General features: G+C 36.4%; 1 protein-coding gene across 5 annotated transcripts in view; it reads left to right on the top strand.

The window, feature by feature from the left end:
• RABGAP1L (RAB GTPase activating protein 1 like) overlaps nucleotides 1–16,460 on the top strand; it is an 856,710-nt gene that overhangs the window by 110,102 nt on the left and 730,148 nt on the right. For all 5 annotated transcript variants that reach the window (XM_030823945.1, XM_012511351.2, XM_030823947.1 and 2 more), the window contains one exon: nucleotides 3,516–3,682. In XM_030823945.1, coding sequence (XP_030679805.1) covers nucleotides 3,516–3,682 — 167 coding nt within the window. The remainder of the gene's footprint in view (nucleotides 1–3,515; nucleotides 3,683–16,460) is intronic.

Raw genomic sequence — 16,460 nt, 5'->3', positions numbered from 1 at the left:
CAAAAGCTATGTGAATTATTATTATTGTTATTATTTTAAGAGACAGGGTCTCACTCTGTTGTCCAGGATAGCGTATAGGGGCATTATAGCTCACTGTAACCTCAAACTCTCATGCTCAAGCAATCCTCCCACCTCAGCCTCCTGAGTAGCTATTAAATAGAACTACAGGTGTGTGCTGCTATGCATGGCTAATTTTTAAATTTTATTTTTGTAGCGATGGGGTTATGCTTTGTTGCCCAGGCTTGTCTTGAACCTTTAGCCTCAACTGATCTTCTTGCCTTCCAAAGCTCTGGGATTACAGATGTGAGCCACCGTACCTGGCCTGAATTAATTTTATTAGATTATAGAGAAAGCATTTGGGCTTTGTTTTTCATATACCACTATAGAGTTATTTCATTTATGGAGACTAGTGATGGAGAAATATTAAAGAAAATGATAAAAAGGAAATATTTTGGCATTTTGAATATTTTTAAATTATTAACTATTTTTGCATTATGGTTTACTTATAGTTTTTCATTTATTAATTATTGGCTCCAGTCTTTTGGCCTTTGGGATGCTAGTAATATCTATTAAATATTTCAGTTGTAGCAAATAGTTTTTTCTTAGTTTTTTAACTTTTCATATTATTTATCATGTCTAGTATTGAACAGAATGTATAAAGTTGAGTAGTCACATTTTTCGTTGTTCCATTGTGTTTTTTCATTCCTACTTCATCCAGATAGCTGTTAATTGCCTGTTTTTTGCCCTTCATCATCTACTTTTAAACTAAATTTAAAATTTTACCTGCCGAGTTATATTCCTACCCTAAATGCTTTACTGTCATTAAACCATTAATTCATATTTAGAATATAATGGATCAGTTTGTTTTATCATTAATTTTATATTATTTAGTTTATACCCACAGTAGACTTTTGGTTAATGACAGGAAGCATTCATGAATACTGATATGAAAGTATAATATGTTAATGAAGGGTATTAAAATGATAATTATTCTTTCATTTCCTTAGAGTATTCACCATTTATGTAAATCACATACATTGATCACATATTAAGCTGTCTAAAAATAAGGGCTAAACAGAAAAAAAAGATTATATAAAATTTAACTTTTCATTTATTAGCAGTAAATAAATTTAGACCCACAATTTGTTATTTCTGGAGACAGGCTTGCAAATACCTGTAACTTCTTTCTTATACTTGTTCAGAAGGAAGCCACAAAAATGATAAAAATAAGCCAGTTGACAGTTTCGAAGAACAAAATATAAGAATTTTGCATATCAAGTTATAAAAATAGTTTTTATGTTTTTAATGTAACACCTAGTTTAGTTTTATTTTGCAATAAAATATTTATTTGGTCCACAAATAAAATTTATTTATAATTTATTCTATTAAAATAAACTATATAATAGTGTATTATAATATTCTGACCCAAAGTATACATTTTAAATTTAAAATTATCTCATCTGCCACACAAAAATGTTGCCCTGATTTTTAAAATTTCTAAATTATGTCCTTGAAATTACACATTACTCATAGAATTTGTGATCAAATAAAGTTTGATTTTTATGGAAGAAGTTTAGACCCTGAGAGATGAAAAGTCTTGGATCTTTCCACTGCACTAAGATCCAGTTGAATGTTATATTCTGTCTTGTGTTATTCTTACTCCTTTCTCTATGGTCCTCCAGGTCAAGTATAATGTCTAACAAATTTTAGTTTCTCTTGAATTGGCAGGTGTATTTATTAGTAAGACTGTATTTAGTAAGAATGTAATAAAATTGTTATTGAATTTGAGAAGCAGTTGATGAATCTGAATGTTATATAATATTTAAAAACACTATTGAGGGTTTCTTCTAATGGTGGCCTTGGTTGTTTGGACTTTCCTTTAACAGAGAACTAAAAATTGTAAAGAAAATAAATTTTAAAAAATATTTAAAAAGGAATGAGGAAATTACAAAATCGTATGGAATGACCAGGCCATAGATTCAAAAACCTCAATGAGGCCAGGCATGGTGGCTCACGCTTGTAATCCCAGCACTTTGGGAGGCTGATGGGGGTGGATCACCAGAGGTCAGGAGTTTGAGACCAGCCTGGCCAACATGGTGAAACCCCGTCTGTAGTAAAAATATTTTAAAAATTAGCTGGCTGTTGTGGCAGGCGCCTGTAATCCCAGCTACTTGGGAGGCTGAGGCGGGAGAATTGCTTGAGCCCTGGAGGCGGAGGTTGCAGTGAGCCAAGATCGCTCCATTGTACTCCAGCCTGGGTGAGAGAGCGAGACTCTGTCTCAAAACAAACAAACAAATAAAAAACCTCAGTGAGTATCAAGCAGAGTAAATAAAATGAAATTCATGTTTTAACCTCTCATAGTGAAACTGAAGAAAACCTATAGACACTGGCCTAGATGATTCTAGATTCAAATTAAAGGAAGGCTGTGGCCTAGTAAATATTTCAAATCATAACTAGAATTTTGGCTGATGACAAATACTGTTATGTCTAAAAGTACTTGTCAGGACTCTGATATATGTGTGTATACACACACACACGAATATTTATATGTATATACATATATATGTATATACATATATATATGAAATATATAGATATGAAAACTACACAGGACTATTTCTTTGGAACTTTGATTAATGATTTTCCTGAGGGTAAATATGTATTACAACAATGAGGGTACTGAAAAATCTCTGGAGACTTTTCTTGAAGCGTACAGCATGGAAGTATTTATATCAGTGACCTGTCTTTTTTGAGACAGAGTCTCACTCTGGTTGCCCAGGCTGGAGTGCAGTGGTGCGATCACAGCTCACTACAGCCTCAACCTCCTGAGCTCAGGTGATTCTCCCACGTCAGCTTCCTGAGTTGCTGAGTAGCTGGTGGGCACAAACATGCCCAGCTAATTTTTTGTATTTTTAGTAGAGATGGGGTTTTGCCATGTTGCCCAGGCTGGTCTTGAACTGCTGGACTCAAGCAATCTGCCTGCTTTGGCCTCCCAAAGTTTTTTACAGTTGTAAACCATTGCGCCCAGCTTTCAATCACATTTTATGTGTACAAGTTTAACATGGAGAAGGCCAAGTGTCTCTTTTGATTTGACAGTCCTTCCCATGCAACTCATTAAACAAACCTAGTAATTTCAAATATCTTTTTTATAAGATGAAGGGACAAATCCCTGTGATTTTCTAGAGATTCTCTGGGAAATCAGATAGTTTTAGAGTAAAAGATATCCTTTATTATTGTATTTTTTATTTTTGTATTAAAGACCTAATTTGGGGAATGAAAAAAGAAAAATTGTCAGGTGATTTATTAATAGACACTTATGATTATTAGTTCCTAAGAAACATGCTTGGAATACTTGCATACTTATTTAATCAAAATGTTCATAGAACATTTAAAAATAAACATAGAAGGTATTACAATTGTAACGAATGTTAATTCTTTCATAAGTGAGGAAACTTTGTTTAAAGTAGTCAATGAATAATAAAGCTAGCATAAAACCCAGAAAATTTCTACTACAGATAAGCGAGTATACATGACTGTGGCAGTGGATATGGTAGTCACAGAGGTGGTGGAGCCTGTTCGCTTTCTCCTGGAGACAGTAGTTCGTGTGTACCCTGCAAATGAGCGATTTTGGTATTTCAGCAGAAAGACTTTCACAGAGACTTTCTTCATGAGATTGAAACAGGTAGGACCTTTTTGTTCTCTTCATATATAGTAACAAACATTTTTCTTTCCACACTTCTTTTTTAATGCCAAGATAATAACTGAAGTTGCAAAACAATACAGTTCCTCAAAGAAATCAAATGATATTTGAAGTCAACCAATAGAGTGTTTGAAAAAGTCACATCTAGGTAATATTAGCTAAAAAAAACCCAGCTAGTTTAATAATTATATACTTTTTCCCTAGAAACCTGTAATGTATGAACCTTCTTAACAAATATTGACTCTGCATATAAAACAGCGTTTCTGCCTTTTATAAACAATTACTTAAAACCAAAAAGGCAGTGCACAGAAATATCATATGCTTATAAAATTTTAATGAAAATGTTTTCAAGAAATACCTAATTTCTATAGTTATTTCTACCTGTAATATTAGATAGACAATATTATATGAACATCTTGTTTGACTCATCAGTGAGGTTATAAAATTATTTTAATATTAAATGAACAAAATTATGGTTTCTATGATATCCTCAAATTAGGCAGTATTAGTAGATAAAATATGTAACTTTTGTATTATAGCAAAGGAAGCAGATAATAATGAAACATAACTCGAATGCTAATCGTGTGAGTTTTTAAAAAATCAGGATAAAAATGCTCCATTAGAATAATGAACATCTTTTATATGCTGTTTTTGTTAGTACTTCCATTCTCCCAAGTTTTAAAATGCTTGCTGCCTCATATACTATAATATGTGGACTGCTGTGTGATAAAAGCAGCCACCAGCACAGGAAACAAATATAGAAGCCTCTTACCCATTTTCATATAAAAAAAACTTGCCATGGCGCATTTCGGCTTCATATACTATGTACTTGGAAATTATCGTGGTTTTAAAAAAATCTTTCATAAAATTATTATGGCTGTTATTTGACTCAGTTTTTATTACTGTGTGAACTGCTTTTATAGCATATTCTAATGAAGGTTATGTGAGCAATATTCAAACTTCAGTCTCCTGAGCATCTTTTAATATTTTATTATGAGATTTTTTTCCCTGTCTTCCTTCCTCTCCATCCTTCTTTTTAAAAAAAATAGCTTAGTTGTTATGACTATCCAATAATTCTTCATTTTGAGCCAAAGAATTATTCATAGTTGCATAATCGTGAATAAAGGGGCTGGAGCTGTGTAGAAAGTTGTCATTCTTCTAATGATGACAAATTATAAATTATAATGTAAATTATACCTCCTAGAGTTCTGAGAAAATGTTAGGTTTTTCCCAGTTCTAGTACTTTTGACTGTCTGCCTGGAGAAAGAGAGAGACAGAGAGATTAAAGTAATTGTTAAAATTCATGTAAGTAATTATTGCAAGACCCGAGACTATAACTCCTTACCTTAAGCCAGAATATGCTGCTGTAAGGCCAGACTAGCTTCTTTCTACAACTCCAGAAGGTGGGTTGGTTTGGGGTGGTTAATGGTAATCTGGAGATGTTGGTCTACACTATACAACATTGGTAGAAAGAATGAATTAGGTGATTACCTAATGCAATTCAAAGTAACCTTTGAAAATCTGGGTCTAGGCCATTACTACTTTAAAGAAATAGAGAATGCATTGATTTCAGTTCTAAATGATTTAGACACCTAGAACTTTTTCTTTCAGTCTGAGAGTGTTGGACTTACTGAATGAAACCAGAACTTGTCCTGTACCCAGACAGGATTAGACCAGACTCCTGGGGACAACACCAAAGTACATGAGATGCCCTATTCCCAAACTGTTTTTTCTTGGCAGCTTTCTTCTCTCAAATATAGCAGGACTTTATGTGTGGGCGGGGGGGATGTATGAAAGTCTGCTTTGTTCCTGTTTAGTGTCCACTCAGGGCCAAATGGCATTTCATTTCATTCATTGTCCATTTACTGGGAGCAAGGAGAGCACTTAACAAGAGGATGGAAATTAGAGGCTGGGAAAGTAAAGTAGAGAAAGTCCTTTTGTGTCTGGAATTGGTTCCTTCCGGTGGGTTCTTGGTCTTGCTGACTTCAAGAATGAAGCCACGGACCCTTGCGGTGAGTGTTACAGTTCTTAAAGATGGTGTGTCCAGAGTTTGTTCCTTCAGATGTTCAGATACGTCCGGAGTTTCTTCCTTCCAGTGGGTTAGTGGTCTCGCTGACTTCAGGAGTGAAGCCGCAGACCTTTGCAGTGAGTGTTACAGCTCTTAAAGGTGGCGTGTCTGGTGTTGTTTGATCCTCCCGGTGGGTTCCTGGTCTGGCTGGCTTCAGGAGTGAAGCTGCAGACCTTCGCGGCAAGTGTTACAGCTCATAAAGGTAGTGCGGACCCAAAGACTTAGCAGCAGCAAGATTTACTGTGAAGAGCAAAAGAACAAAGCTTCCACAGTGTGGAAGAGGACCCTAGCGGGTTGCTGCTGCTGGCTCAGGTGGCCAGCTTTTATTCCCTTATTTGGCCCAGCCTGCGTCCTGCTGATTGGTCCATTTTACAGAGCGCTGATTGGTCCATTTTACAGAGTGCTGATTGGTCCGTTTTTACAGAGTGCTGTTTGGTGCATTTACAAACCATTAGCTAGACACAGAGCACTGATTGGTGCGTTTTTACAGAGTGCTGATTGGTGCATTTACGCTCCTTTAGCTAGACAGAAAAGTTCTCTAAGTCCCCACCCAACCCAGAAGCCCAGCTGGCTTCACCTCTCACTTTGACCTGAGTTTAACGGGGGTAGACATTAATTAGGTGTAAGTGGGAAACACCAAGTATAAATGCCCAGAGAACTAGAAAGCCTGGGAAGCACAGTAGTTGATGGTGAAAGGCAAGTAGGCCCCTGGCCATGTGAAACTTTGGGTCCACGTTCAGTGTTCTTTTCTAAATCAACTTTATTGAGGTAGTTAGCATACAGTAATATGCACCCATTTAATAGTACATTTTGATGAGTTTTGACAAATTTATACACATGAATAATCACCACCAAAATTAAGATCCCTCACTCTTAAAAGTTTTATAGTGTCCATGCCAGCTAATCTTTCCCACCGTCAGCCTCAGGCAATGACTGATGTGCTTTCTGTCATTACAGTAACTGGAATCATACGCTTCTTTTATGTAAAAGCTTTCTTCATGTAACAATGCTTTTGAGATCCATCCATGTTGTATGTCAGTTGTTAATCTTTTTATTGTTGAATGTTATTCCTTTCTATGGCTGTACCATCATTTATTAGATCATATGTTGGCAATTTGAGTTGTTTCTGTTTTTGGTTAGTGTGGTTAAAGCTGCTGTGTCTTTCTGTGGACGTAGATTTTCATTTCTTTTGGGTTGATACCAAGAAATGGAATTGCTGTGTGGTATGGTAAGTAGAAACTGCCAAAGTGTTTTCTACAGTGCTTGACCACTTTATTTTCCCTCCAGCAGTATTATGTGTGTCCCAGTTTCTCCTCATCCTTGTTAGCACTTAGTATTGTCAGTCTTTTAAATTGTAGCTATTCTTAGGGGTGTGTAGATGTATCTCATTGCAATGTCAATTTACATTTCACATTGAGTAATGATTTTGAGTATTTTTTTCTTATGCTTATTAATCATTCATATATCTTCTTTATAAAATGTCTATCTAAAATTTTTGTCCACTTTTTGTTTGTCTTACTGAGTTGCAAGAGTTCTTTATATTTTCTGAATATATTTTCTTTTGTCAGATACACATATTTCAGATAGTTTCTTCCTGACAGTGGCTTGCCTTTTTATTTTCATAATGTCTTTTGAAGAACTGAAGTTTTACATTTTGATGAAGTCATATTAATATTTTATTTTATTGTTTTTGCTTTTTTTGTGTCCTATCTAAGGAAATTTTGCCTACCTCAAGGTTGTGAAGATGTTCTTTACGTTTTCCTGTAGAGACTTTATAGTTTCAGGCCTATCATCTATTTTCTGTTAATTTGTATGTATGGCATGAAGGCTTGAGGTCATCTTCCCACACCTGTCTCATATAGGTATACAGTTGTTCCAGCATCATTTGTTGAAAAGACTCTTATCTATAGAATTAGTTTGTCTAAAATTAATTGACTGTAGATGTATAAGTCTGTTTCTGGGACACTATTTCTCTTCCATTGAACTCTATGTGAGTACCACACAGTCTTGCTCGTTATAACTTTATATTATGTATTAAAGTCTGTGTTGTAAGCTTCTCAACCTTTCTCATTCTTAAAGTTGTTTTATTTGTTGCGGGTTCTTTGCATTTCCATCTGAATTTTAGGATTAGTTTGTCAGTTTGTAGAAAAATGCATGCCCAGGCTGGACGCAGTGGCTCACACTGGTAGTCCAAGCACTTTGGGAGGTTGAGGCAGGAGGATCACTTGAGGCCAGGAGTTTGAGACCAGTGTAGGCAACATAGCAAGACTCAGTTTGTAAAAAAAAGTAAAATAAAATTACCCAAGCGTGGTGGTGCGCACCTGTGGTCCCAGCTTCTCAGGAGGCTCAGGTGGGAGGATTGCTTGAGCCCAGGAGGTTGAGGCTTCAGTGGGCCATGATCATGCCACTTGCACTCCAGCCTGGGCCACAGAGGACACCCCATCTCTAAAAAATAATAAAAAAAAGAAAAATGCATTCCCAGATTTTGACTGAGAATGCCTGGAATATGTATATGATTTTGGGAAGAGTTGCTGTTTTGTTTTTTGTTTTGTTTTGTTTTTTTGAGATGGAGTCTCAACTTGTCGCCCAGGTTGGAGTGCAGTGGCACCATCCCAGCTCACTGCAACCTCTGCCTCCCAGGTTCCAGTGATTCTCCTGCCTCAACCTCCCGAGTAGCTGGGACTACAGGCACCCACCACCATGCCTGGCTAATTTTTGTATTTTTAGTAGAGATGGGGTTTTGGCATGTAGACCAAGCTGGTCTTGAATTCCTGACCTCAAGTGATCCACCCTCCTCGGCCTCGCAAAGTGTTGGGATTACAGGCGTGAGCCACTGCACCTGTCATCTAAGAGTTGCTGTCTTAAGAAGAGTGAGTCTTCAATAAACATGGCCTATCTCATGGAATATCACTTCATTTATTTAGCTCTTCTTTAATTTATCTCAGCAGTTATGTCACTTTTAGTATACAGGTTTTACACATACTTTAAGTTATCTCTACCTAGTTCATGAATTTTTCATCTCAGGGTATAATTGACAAAATGGAATAGACTTAAGGTGTACAATGTGATGATTTGATACATATATATTGTGAAATGATTACCAAAATCAAGTTAGTTAACACATCTGTCACCTCACATAAGTTACCTTTTTGTGTGTGTGTAGAACACTTAAGATCTACTACTATCTTAGCAAATTTCAAGTACACAATACAATATTGTTAACTATAGTCACCATGGAACATATTCATCTTATAACTGAAAGTTTTTACCCTTTGATCAGCATCTCACTTTTTCCCCCAAACCCCATCTCCTGGCAACCACCATTCTACTCTGTTTCTATGAGTTTAACTTTTTTAGACTAGTTAAAAATGAGATCATACAGTATTTGTCTTTCTAGTCTAGCTTTTTTTTTACTTAGCATAATGCTCTCCACCTTTACCCATGTTACTGCAAATGACGGAATTTTCTTCTTCTTTATGGCTGAGTCATATTCCATTATGTGCAAGTATGTGTGTATATATTCATCCATTCATTGACAGACATGTTTCCATGTCTAGTGAATAATGTTGCAATGAACATGGAGTGCAGATATGTCAAGATACTGATTTTGTTTCCTTCAGATATATACCCAGCAGTGTGATAGCTAGATCATGTGGTAGCTCTATTTTTAATTTTTTGAGGACTCTTTGTACTGTTTTTCATACTGGCTATACCAGTTTACATTCCTACCATCAGTGTGCAGGGGTTCTGTTCTCACCAACATTTGTTATTTCTTGTCTTTTTTTTTTTTTTGTGATGGGGTCTCATGTTGCCGAGGCTGGTTTCAAACTCCTGGGCTAAGCTGATTCTCCTACCTTGGCCTCCCAAAGTATTGAGATTATAGGCAGGAGCCACTGTGCCTGGTCATATTTCTTGTCTTTTCAATAATAACCATTCTAATGGGTGTGAGGTAATATCTCATTGTGGTTTTGACTTGCATTTATTTCTTTGAAGATTAGTGATATTGAGCACCATATCATGTATCCGTTGGCCATTTGTATGTCTTCCTTGGAAAAATGTCTATTCAAGTTTTTTGTTCATTTTTTAATTTTGGCTTTTTCTGCCATGGAACTGTATGATATGCACACACACACCCCTTATCAGATATATGGTTTCACATATTTTCCCACTTCCATAGGTTGCCTTTTCATCTTGTTGAATATTTGCTATGCGGAAGTCTTTTAGTTTGCTGTAGTTGTACTTGTTTATTTATGCTTTTTTTGGCCTATGCTTTTGGGGTCATATTCAAAAAATAATTGCCAAGACCAATGTAAAGGAATTTTTCCCCTGTATTTTCTTCTAGGTGTTTTATGGCATCAGGTCTTAAATGTAAGTCTTTTGTCTATTTTGAGTTAATATTTGTGAATGATAAAAGATTGGAGTCTAATTTTAATTCTTTTGCAGATGAATATCTAGTTTTCCTATCATCATTTATTACACAACTATGTATGTGTGGGCTTACTTCTGGGCTCTGTTTTGTCTCATTGGTCTGTGTGTTTTTATGCCAATACACTATTGTCTTGCTTATTATAGCTTGTAATATATAGAAATAAGGAAGTGTGATGTCTCCAGCTTTTTTTTTCCCCAAGATTGCTATGGATATTTGGGTTCTATATGAATTTTAGGATTGTGGAAAATGCCATTGGGATTTCGATAGGGATCATATTGAATCTATAGATTTCTTTGGATAGTATGGACATTTCAACAATATTTTTCTAATCCATGAACATGAGATAACTTTCCACCTATTTGTATCATTTTCAGTTTCCTTCATCAATGTCTTACAGTTTTGTTTTTTTGTTGTTTTGTTGTTTTGTTTTGTTATGGAGTCTTGCTCTTGTTGCCCAGGCTAGAGTGCAGTGGTATGATCTTGGCTTACTGCAACCTCTGCCTCCTGGGTTCAAGTTATTCTCCTGCTTCAGCCTCCTGAGTAGCTGGGATTACAGGCGCCTGCCACCACGCCTGGCTAATTTTTGTACTTTTAGTAGAGACGGGGTTTTGCCATGTTGGCCAGGCTGGTCTCAAACTCCTGACTTCAGGTGACCCGCCTGCCTTGGCCTCCTAAAGTGCTAGGATTACTGGCATGAGCCACCGTGCCCGGCCAATGTCTTATAGTTTTTAGTGTATGGATCTTTCACTGCCTTGGTTAAATTTATTTGTAAGGGATTTTTTTTGTTTGGTATGCTACTTAAATGGGATTATTTTTTACATTTATTTTTCAGATAGTTTGTTAATTTTGTATCGAAATATAAGCAAATTTTGAATGTTAAGTTTGTACCCTGTAACTTTACTGAATTTGTTTGTTCTAACAGTTTTTTTTTTTTTGGTGGAGTCATCAGAATTTTCTATGTAATAAGATCATGCCATCTACAAACAATTTAACTTTTTCATTTCCAATTTGGATGCCTTATCTTGCCCAGTTGCTCCTGCTAGGACTTTCAGTACTATGTTGAATAGAAGTGGTGAGAGTGGGCACCCTTGTTACTATTCACCTTTGAGAATGATGTTAGCTGTGGGCTTGTCATGTATGGCCTTTCTTATTTTTGGGGGTACATTCCTTCTAGACCCAATTTCCTGGGCATTTTTATCATGAAAGGATGTTGAATTTTGTCTTTTTCTGAATCTATTGAGAAGATCATATGATTTTTATGTTTTATTTATGTGGTTTATCATATTTATTGATTTGTGTATAGTGAATCATCTTGCACCCCAAGGATGAATACCATTTGATCATGTGTATGATCTTTTTACTCTGGTGTTGATTTCAGCTTGCTAGTGTTTTGTTGAGAACTTTTGTGCATCTGTGTTCATTTGGATTACTGGCCTATAGTTTTCTTGTGATGTCTTTGTCTGGCTTTGGTATCAGGGTAATGCTGGCCCCATGAAATGAGTTTGCAAGTATTTCCTCCTCCTCAATTTTTTTTGGAGGAGTTTGTGAAGGATTGGCATTAAATGTTTGGTGGTATTCAGTAGTGAAACCATCAGGTTCTGGGCTTGGCTTTGCTGGGAGACTTTTTATTGCTGATTCAGTCTTCTTATTCTTTATTGGTCTTTTCAGATTTTCTGTTTCTTCATTATTTCATCTTGGTAGGTCATATGTTTCCAGGAATTTATTTATTATTCTAGGTTATCCATTTTGTTGCCATATAGTTGTTCATAATAGTCTCTTATGATCTGTTGTATTTCTGTGGTATCAGTTATAATGCCTCTTCTTTCATTTGTAATTTTATTTATTTGAGTCCTCTCTCTTTTTTTCTTGGTTATTCTAGCTAAAGTTTTGTCAAGTTCTGTTTATCTTTCCAAAAAACCAGCTTTTAGTTTTGTGCATCTTTTCTGTTGTTTTACTATTCTCTATTTCATTTATTTCTGCTCCAGTCTTTGCTATTTTTTCCATATGCTAATTTGGGTCCAGTTTTTTTTCCCCTTAGTTTGCTGAGATGTAAAGTTAAGTTGTTTGAGGTCTTTTTTTCCCCATAATTTAGACATTTATCGATATAAACTTTCCTACTTAGAACTTCTTTTGCTTTATCCCATAAGTTTTGGTATGTTGTATTTCCATTTTGTTTTGTCTTAGATATATTTTAAATTTCCTTTTGACCCATTGATTGCTCAGGATTGTGTTCTTTAGTTTCTATATATCTGAATTTTCCATTTTTCCTTCTGTTTTTATTTCTAGTTTTATACCATTGTGGTCAGAAAAGATACAGGATATGATTTTAATTTTCTTGAATTTAAGACTTTTTTTGTGTGTCTTAACATATTTATTCTAAAGAATGTTCTGTGTGTGACAAGAATGTGTATTTTGCTGCTGTTGGATAGGATGTTCTTTCTATGTCTGTTAGGTCCATTTTTTCTATAGTGTTGTTCAAATCTGTTGATTCCTTATGATTTTCTGCCTGCATGATCTATCTACTGTCAAGAGTGGCATAATAAAGTCCCCTCTATTATTATATTGTCATTTATTTCTCCTTGAAGTTCTCTTAATACTTGCTTTATAATGAGGTGCCCTGATGTTAGATGTAATTACTGTTTACAATAGTTAAATCTTCTTGATGAATTGACCCCTCTGTCATTATATAATGATCTTCTTTGTCTCTTCTGACAATTTTTGACTTAAAGTCTACTTTGTCTGATATAAATATAGCCACTGTGTTCTCTTTTGGTTACCATTTGCATAGACTATCTTTTCCCATCCCTTCATTTTCAGCCTGCGTGTTCTCAAAGCTAAAGTGAGTCTCTTGTAGGTAGCATATTCTTGGATCTTAATTTTGTATCCATTCAGTCACTCTATTTCTTTTTGTTTTTGTTTTGAGAAGGAGTCTTACTCTGTTGCCCAGATTGGAGTGCACTGGTGACTTGATCTTGGCTCATTGCAACTGCCATCTCCTGGGTTCAAGTGATTCTTCTACCTCAGCCCCCTGAGTAGCTGGGATTACAGGTGTTCACCACCACACTTCGCTAATTTTTGCATTTTCATTATAGACAGGGTTTCATTATGTTGGCCAGACTGGTCTTGAACTCCTGACCTCAAGTAATCTGCCCGCCTCAGCCTCCCAAAGAGCTGGGATTATGGGTGTGAGCCATAGCACCCAGCCTACTCTATATCTTTTGATTGAATAATCCTTTTACATTTAATTATTGGTAGGTAAGGACTTATTATTGTCATTTTATTAATTTTTAAAATGGTTTGTAGTCCTTTGTTCCTTTCTTTCTCTTTTGCTGTCTTTCTTTATAATTTGGTGACTTTTTGTGATGGCAGGCTTTTATTTCTTTTATTAATCTTTTGTGTATCTACTGCAGGATTTTGCTTTGTAATTACCATGAGGCTTACATAAAATATAATTATTACATGTTATTTTAAGCCAGTAACAACTCAACTGTGTTTGCATACAAAAATTCTACACTTTTACTCCCCTATCTCTCAGATTTTAGGTTATTGATGTTACAGCTTTTAATATTGTGTGCCCATTAAAATTATTTTAGCTATAATTATTTTAAATATGTTTTAACTTTTATACTAGAGTTGAAAGTGATATACATACCACCACAAGAATATTAGAGAATTCTGATTTTGACTATCTATTTGCTTTTACCAGTGAGTTTTATACATTCATATGTTTATACATTGTTAATTAGTATCCTTTCATTCCAACTTGAAGAACTTTGGCATTTCTTATAAGGCAGATCTTTGTGATGATGAACTCCTTTAGTTTTTGTCGGGGAAAGTCTTTCTCTCTCTTTCGTTTCTGCTGTACAGCTTTGCCAGGTATAGTATTCTTGGTTGAGGGTTTCTTTTCTCTTTCAATATATTGAATATATTATTCCACTGTTTCTTGCCCTGCAAGATATCTGCTGAGGAATCCACTTACAGTCTTACAAGGGCTCTTTTGTATGTGACAAAGTGCTTTTCTCCTGCCATTTTCATAATTCTCTCTTTGTCTTTGACTTTTGACAATTTAATTATACTATGTCCCGGTGTAGACTTTTCAACCTGTTTGGAAATCTTTGGGTCTCATAAATTAGACTGTCCTCTTCTTTTCCTAAATTTGGGATCTTTTCAGCCATTATTTCTTTATATAGATTTTTCAGTCTCTTTATCTGTCTCTTTTCCTTCGGATAGTTCTGGAATGCTTATGTTGTTTTACTTGATGGTGTTCCAGATATCCTGTAGACTTTGTTCACTCTTTGTTTGTTTCTTTTTGCTTCTCTAACTGGATAATTTTAAGTGACTCATCTTTGAGTTCACTGATTTTTTTATTCTTCTGCTTGGCCAAGTCTGCTGTTGAAGCATGATATTAAATTTTTAAATTCAGTCATTGTATTCTTCAGCTTTATGATTTTTTTAAAGAGGGTGCAGGGTCTCACTCTGTCACCCACCCTGGAATGCAGTGGCACAATCATAGTTCACTGTAACTTCGAACTCCAGGGCTCAAGTGATGATCCCACCTTAGCCTCCCAAATAGCCAGGACAACAGGCATGGGCCACCACACCCACCTAATTTTTTAAAAATAACTTTTGTAGAGGCAGAGTCTTGCTATTTTGCTTAGGCTTGTCTTGAATTCCTGGTCTCCAGAGATCTTCTCGCCTTGGCCTCCCAAAGTGGTAGGATTATAGGCATAAACCACTGTGCCTAGCTGGATTTAAAAAATGGTTTTTATTACTTTGTTGAACTTATTTTGTTCATGTATTGTTTTTCTGATTAGTTTAGTTGTCTGTGTTTTCTTGTAGTTCACTGATTTTTGAGAGTATTATTCTAAATTCTTTGTTAGTTACATATCTTCATTTGTTTAGGGTCAGTTATTACAGCTTTATTAGTTTCCATTAGTAGTATCATGTTTCCCTGATTCTTTGTGATCCTCATATCATTGTATTAGTGTCTGCACAATTTAGGAAGTGATCACCTCTTCTAGCCTTTACATGTTCACTTTGGCAAGGAAAGGTCTTTACTAGTCTGCCAAGCCTGGGCTTCTGGATGGGCCAGCTGATGGCATATGCAGGTAAGTGAGGCTGGGGTCTCTGATCTGATGGGGCTGCTGCCATTGCTCTAAGGTTGGGTGCAGCACTCTTGTTGGGCAGGCCCACTGACTGGTATCTGAGGTCAAATGAGACTGTTGGTTGGGCTTTGTAATTGCCTCTTGTTGGGTGAGGCTGCAGGCTGTGCCCCAAAGTTAGGTGGGGTTGCTGGCTGGGCTCTACAGCTGGATGGCATTACAGTCAGGTGGGGATACTGATTGGACTCCCTAATTGGTTGGGGCTGGAGGCTGTGCCCCACTATTTGATGTAGTCATTGGCTAGGCTCCCTGGTTGGGTGGGACTGCAGGTTATACTCTGGGCTGCTGGCTTGGTTCCCTGCCTGGGCATGGTTGCCATTGGTGCTCTGCAGCTGGGCTGGATTGCTGACTGGGAAACGCAGACACTCAGTACTGCCAACCATACTCCCTGGCCAGACTGGGTGCCAGGATTGCTCTGCAGGTGGGAGGAGTGCTGCCTGGGCTCCTTGTCAGGTGAAGCTGTCAGCAGGGATGTGTGGTGCTATTGCCAAGATACATGTGCTTGTTGCATGTGGTCTAGTCCTGACAATTCTCAATATTCTGTAGGAGAAGAGATATAATTTGGCCTTTTGGGAAGCACCCTGGAATATTTGGGAAGCCAGATGTTCACCTTGTGCTGCTGGCGAAACCATAGACTCAGCAATCTCTCTTGGCATGAGGCTGTATTGGCCTGGGGTGGTGGCAACATCATCAAATTGAAATTGCTCCACTTATACTTCCAATACAACTTATCTAAGTTTTGTGCTTCTGTAATTTTTGCAAAGATGTTCTTGTATTTGGATAGTTGCTAGTTGGTATTTCTGTGATGGGGACTAGAGCTTGGGACCTCCTATTCTGCCATCTTGCTGATGTCATTCCTCAGAACACACGTTTTTGATATTACTATAAATTGTATTCTTTAAATTTTAGTTTTTTATTGTCTATTTTTAGAATACATAAAGACTTGATTTTTGTATATTAGCCATATTTTCTGCAACTTTGCTAAATTAACTTTTTTTTTTTTTTTTTTTTTTTTTGAGACGGAGTTTCGCTCCTGTTGCCCAGGCTGGAGTGCAATGGCGAGATATCAGCTCACTGCAGCCTCCGCCTCCTGGTTTCAAG

This window comes from Nomascus leucogenys, chromosome 12, assembly GCF_006542625.1.
Source record: "Nomascus leucogenys isolate Asia chromosome 12, Asia_NLE_v1, whole genome shotgun sequence".
Taxonomy (NCBI): Eukaryota; Metazoa; Chordata; class Mammalia; order Primates; family Hylobatidae; genus Nomascus; species Nomascus leucogenys.
This window is presented reverse-complemented; position numbering and strand designations above follow the sequence as displayed.